General features: G+C 37.8%; 2 protein-coding genes across 2 annotated transcripts; both read right to left on the reverse strand.

Annotated features, from left to right (window-relative positions):
- Window positions 1–1885: 1885 nt before the first annotated feature.
- Window positions 1886–4383, reverse strand: LOC119723495. The gene is made up of 2 exons (XM_038194180.1): window positions 4319–4383; window positions 1886–3308 (listed from the first exon to the last, which is right to left on the reverse strand). Exons 1-2 carry the CDS (start codon window positions 4330–4332, stop codon window positions 2486–2488), a joined length of 837 nt encoding a protein of 278 aa, XP_038050108.1. The 5' UTR covers window positions 4333–4383; the 3' UTR covers window positions 1886–2485.
- On the reverse strand, window positions 4380–5429 carry LOC119723504. Its single transcript, XM_038194193.1, has 2 exons — window positions 5051–5429; window positions 4380–4437 (listed from the first exon to the last, which is right to left on the reverse strand). Exons 1-2 carry the CDS (start codon window positions 5372–5374, stop codon window positions 4417–4419), a joined length of 345 nt encoding a protein of 114 aa, XP_038050121.1. The 5' UTR covers window positions 5375–5429; the 3' UTR covers window positions 4380–4416.
- Window positions 5430–5707: the final 278 nt, after the last annotated feature.

Here is a 5707-nt window from a genome sequence, read left to right on the forward strand (position 1 = left end):
TCCACTATCTGACTTCAACATATCTTGTAATTGGTCCCTGTCATTGATCATGGAGGCATTCACACTGTCACCATTGTACTTTTTATCAGATCCTTTTCGCAGTGCAATTGAAACACTAGACATAACTCTCTGAATCTCTGACAAATACTGAGCATAAAAGATATATTGAGTACACATTGCAAATCTATTATCAACATTCATCAATCGGTTATGCAAATATCGGCAAAGTGTCAATTTCACTACATGATCATCATCAAAAATAGGTTGACCTGATGGAAATAATGCTGGAAAGCATTTGGCTTCATTACCCTTTTCCATTAACACTCTAATTGGACTATTGCCTTCACAAGGAGCCACACACAGCACTTCCTCAAAATACTGATCAAGTATTTCCTGTCCTACGTTAGTTGGCTGAAGACAAGTGTTTAATGGCATGCCTCGTAAACGATCATCATCAGTTTCCTCATCACTGTTACCGCTTTCATCATTGGCTTCTTCTTTCACATCAGGTACAGACTGATCCATTTCATTATCATTTTCACACATTGGATTTTCCCAATCAGCATTTATTTCAATGTCACTGAACCATTTATTATTAAGTTGAAAATATCGTAATGCATTCTCCACATTTTCTTTACTCACAAACTGATATTGATAATATCCTTTATAAGTCAATTTCCTCTTCAACTTGACTCGGATCATCTGATCATCGTTTTGGGACCTTGGCAATGCTTTCACTGTATCCGTAATATTTGATGGCACACATACAACTGGACCTCGTACACCATGTTGTCCTCCTTTAGGCAATGCGATCATTTTCATGAACGGTACATTTATTGCAATTAGATGCTCTTCTAACGTATTCAAACAAGCTAATTCCTCAGGGATGTCCATCAGGTTTAAATTATTCACATTAGCTTCAGCAGGGACTTTATTAACAAGTAATTTTCTGTGACAGGTATAACATATCCATAAACATGATCTGCTTGATTCTGCAATCATACACTTGGATTCACAATGATCACTACAAGAATGAAGATGTCTGATCTTTGTATTTGTACAGGTTACACTGTATAACTTGCTTTTGAAACAGCAGTTTAGCACAGACATACTCAGGACCTTTAGCTATGCTTTCTTTGAATTTCTTTGTAACAAAACAAATTTTACGTCTTTTCTCTTTGTTAATCACAGCACGTCTGTAATTCATCTTTGCCATACTTTTACGATATTCACTATTTATTTTATACTTCCTTTTTCCATACTTTATTAACTTTGCCCTGTAAGATGTCACACATCGGTATTTCTTTTTGATACTTGCGATGAGCTTTCTTCTATATGAAGCATTGCCATGATATTTACATTTAGCACTATTAATTTTCTTCTGTCTATAAGCAAGATCTTTATGGTACTTTGCTTTACACTTGCTTTTTTCGTAATTTATTAGCTTATCTCTATATCCTGCATCATCACGGTACTTTCTTTTCCCCTTATTGATTTTATTTTCTCTGTATTCAGGATTATTGTAATACTTTGTTTTTCTCTCATTGATTACCTTGATTCTGTATTCAGCATCATCACAATATTTGGCGATCAACTTCTCTCTGTACTGAGGATTCTGGCTATACTTTGTTTTCCCCTTAGTGATCAACTTCTCTCTGTACTCAGGATTCTGGCAATACTTGGTTTTCCCCTTTGTGATCAACCTCTCTCTGTATTCAGGATTCTGGCAATACTTGGTTTTGCCCTTTGTGATCAACCTTTCTCTGTACTCAGGATTCTGGCAATACTTGGTTTTCCCCTTAGTGATTAGCTTCTCTCTGTACTCAGGATTCTGGCAATACTTGGCTTTCCCTTTGTTGATTTTCTTTTCTCTATATTCAGGATTATCATGGTCATTTCTTTTCCCACTGTTTTTTTTTCTTTTCTTTGCATTCTTGATTGTTACAATATTTCTTTTTTTTATGCTTTAAAATACTTTTTTTATGCGTTTCATCGTTATAATTTCTTTTTTCAGCCTTTAATCGCTCTGTTTTAAAGTCCATATCACTATTGTACTTTATTTGAAGCAATTCCTTCTTCTTGTCTGCATTCTTTTGGTAGTTCTTCTTGTTATACATCTTTTTACTTTGCTTTTGCTCATCACTCCTATTCTTTTCACCTTTCACCTTGTCTGCATACCTTTCCTTAGCTTTCTCTCTTTTCCTTTTTTGTTGTAATTTTCTATTTCCTCGCTTACGCCTTTTACACTTCAAATTCTTTTCTGATTTACTGGAGGTACGGTCTTTTCCACACTCTGCTTTTTTTATTAGTTGTTGCTTTTTGTTGTCTATTATCAGATTGCCTTCTTGATTGAGTTGATTCATGAACTGACAACACAACATCATAATGAATTCTATGCCTATGGTACAAATAAATTGCCTCATGTAATGTTACAGCCTCTCTCTCAAAGGTGCTTGCAGAGAAAACATACCACTTATTCACATCTTCAAAAGTATATATGTCTGTACCCAACATTTTGTGCCATCGCCATGATTTCAACCTCTGTAGACCACACTCCAGAGTCAAACATTCTTTGCCTTATGACATATTCTTCCACATTAACAAACCCTTGTCGCAGAAAACCATTGAATTTATCTCCATTTTTTAACAAGTGATTGACAGTAGCCATTCTTAACTGCACATGATTTTCTTCAGTTCCTGACACAGCAAATGATATCGCCCGGAAAAAGCAGTTTCCATCACCTTTAATTTTCTTCACTAAATCAGGTTTTCCCATCTCTTCACATTTATCTGACACCTCATTACAATCCAGAGATATTTGGCCTATTCCATGCTTTCTGCACAGTCCATTCTTGCTAGCATATGTCAGAGGAACAAACTTAAAACCTTGACCTTGTCTCACTTCCTTGATTTCAACATCACTACCATTATCAACTTTATTACAACTCATTTCATTGAAACTAGGTTTCTGACCTTCCTTCTTCTTATTTGGCAGATCACTACATGTACTTGGCAAACTGCTACAAGAACCAGGAACTTCTCTAGAACCACTACTTCCTTCATTGCCTTCTCCATTACTGTGATCACTACTTCCCAATAACAATTGCTCCGTCTCCTCTTTACAATCATCAGGATCTTGCCTTACCTCATCATCCAGCCATACAGATACACCTGTAATTTCAAACTGCTCATTATTAGACAAAGACATTGATCTTGCCAAATCAGTACAATACCTGTGTACATCTTGCCATGTAGCCACACGCTTCAACAAACTCCGTCCTTCACTGACCTGGCAACCTTGCTGATTTCTAGAGTGCGAATCAAAGACATGGAACATTCGATCTTGAGCAATTGCAACAAATGTATTTCCATGGAAGGTTATGAAACATGCAAAGTACTGCTGAAGAGTCTGTTCTAAGGCACGATTTATGGGCACCATGTGAAATTCAGCTAAATTACACTCCTCTCCTAATGTACCACATACAGGATCATAAAACCTCATACTGAAATGATGATTGAGCAAATCCAATTCATTTGGCAATTCATTTATCAACAAGTATTCATTATTCATTGTAGAACTCCGAGATAAATGTCTGTATAACTCATTTCCAGTATTCAGTGCAGTATCAACATCACTACGACACCAGTCTTTCAACTGCTTGACTTTATTGTACAAGACACAACACAGACTGTTCGGAATGCATTGTTTCCCTGAACTCCATCCAAATCTATGATGACCTTGATGAAAGCTTCCCTGTATAGTCTTTGTTGCCAATCTATTATGGTTCCCAACTCCTGCAATATCACTGCAACTCCTTTGTCTACTACCATCTGTACTTATACCCTCATGACTTATTTCTTTCTGTTTGCTACTCACTGACTTGCACATTGCATGTAGCATTTTACTTTTGACATCATGCTCCTCTAACATTTCATGTACCACCTTCTTTTCTTTACATTTCATTTCACAGCTTTCAGTGATAGGTGACAGCTGCCGTTTCCTGTTTCTAACTACATAGGATCTTTTCTGTCTGGTTTCAGATCTCATATCATCATCTCCTTGAATATTCTGCAATTTACAACCTTGCTTATCAGTATTACTGTCTAGGCCAACACCTTCTTCAAACTTTTCATTTCTTCTACATTTTCTACTTCCTCTTCCAACAGTTTTGGAGGTCTTTGTTTTATTTTCACCTGCATCATCTACTTTTGGAGACTGGCCTTTCTTGCTCCTTAGTGAGTAACCACCTGTCTGCTTTGGCAACATCACTTCTATCATACAACCTGTACTTTGTTCCTTTCGTTTTGTATCACTTACGATTTTTGTTTCATTGTCCTGGATGCTGTCCTTTGTGCACATTCCTCTCACAGGGCTCTCATTGACCACATCATCATTGGTGCATGTCTCCTGAACTGTCAAATCAAACATATTGTCATCTGTTGGAATACCAAGATCATACAAAAGAGACTGAGAGTAAGTGCTCTTACCACATTTTAGACACACCCATGTCACTGATTTGTTTGCCAACAACTGTTCCATCTTCAAGAAATTCATACACTTGACATGATACCAAAGGCTACAGCCATCACATTGCACTTTATTGTCAGCTGAATCAATCTTCTCATCACACAACCAGCACTGTTTATCATGATCAATGTGTGTAATCTGCATTGTCCTTCTTTTACATACCCTCTCCTTATTTCCATCATGTACTTCTGAGTTCATTACTTTTGCCTTCTTTGACATGCTTACATTCATTTCCTTTTGTCTGAAGGTATCACTGTGATTGACACACCCCTTTACATTTGTCATACAAATTCCACTTGTCTTCCTTTGCGTACTTTTTGTTTCTCCATTTCTCACAACCTGCATCTTCTTTATGATTAGCGAAACACTTCGTTTTGTTTTGCAGAATATTTTCTTCTGAACCTTTTCATGGACTTGCCTTTCTTCCTTGCTCAACCACAATTCAATCACTTTCCCATTTCTCCTTCTATTGTACGATTCTTTGCAGATTTCTCTTCTAACTTTCTTTCTACTGACTTTTACCTGCTTCTTTCTTGATCCCTTGCCAGACCCATCACATACATCTTTTCCAGTGTTACCTCTAGCACAGGGCTTCTTCTTTAGCAAACTACTCAGCCATTTCATAGCTCGCTGATTACACACCCTCTTCCTGGTCAGCTTGTGAATTCTTCTTCGTCTCAGTTCACATACCTTTGCTCTTGTACCACGGTTCAGGTTCTTCAAATGTCCAACTGGTATCACCAGACTCTGTTCATAGTCTCCAGCCAAGCTGTTAACAGGCACGCTGGCCATATAACTCATATATCTCTCAAGACACTGCTTGATTCCTTTAGACTGTTTTGCCATGCTCTGTTCATACTCTTTATCCTGACTGTTTTCTGACTGTTTATCCGCCTGTTTGCACCTTTTCTCAGAATCCACTCAATTGATGGGTACGCTGGCCCTTGTACCTGAACAGAGAGGACGCTGCCTCATCTGTTCTGATGACACTGCATCTAGTACAATCACGTCACTGTGAATCAACTGGTTTGCGCACTGTCCAGCAGTTATGGACAGACGACGTCCCCGAAGAGGTACCAACCTCGGAACTATTTGCGAAGAGGAGATGGAAATGGGAGATGGTGACAAGTGACGAATGGACCATGACTCGGGAGGGGAATGACAAACGTCCTGCAAACA

Source organism: Patiria miniata, unplaced genomic scaffold, assembly GCF_015706575.1.
Source record: "Patiria miniata isolate m_02_andy unplaced genomic scaffold, ASM1570657v1 HiC_scaffold_1, whole genome shotgun sequence".
In the NCBI taxonomy this organism is placed as follows: domain Eukaryota; kingdom Metazoa; phylum Echinodermata; class Asteroidea; order Valvatida; family Asterinidae; genus Patiria; species Patiria miniata.

Bases quoted from the DNA above. Each gene is read 5' to 3' on its own strand.
- LOC119723504 (XM_038194193.1), bottom strand. From the start codon at position 5,374: ATGGCAAAACAGTCTAAAGGAATCAAGCAGTGTCTTGAGAGATATATG. The intron at 4,438-5,050 runs GTAAAAGTCAGT...GTATTCCAACAG, and splicing joins AGGGATCAAGAAAGAAGCAG to ATGACAATATGTTTGATTTG.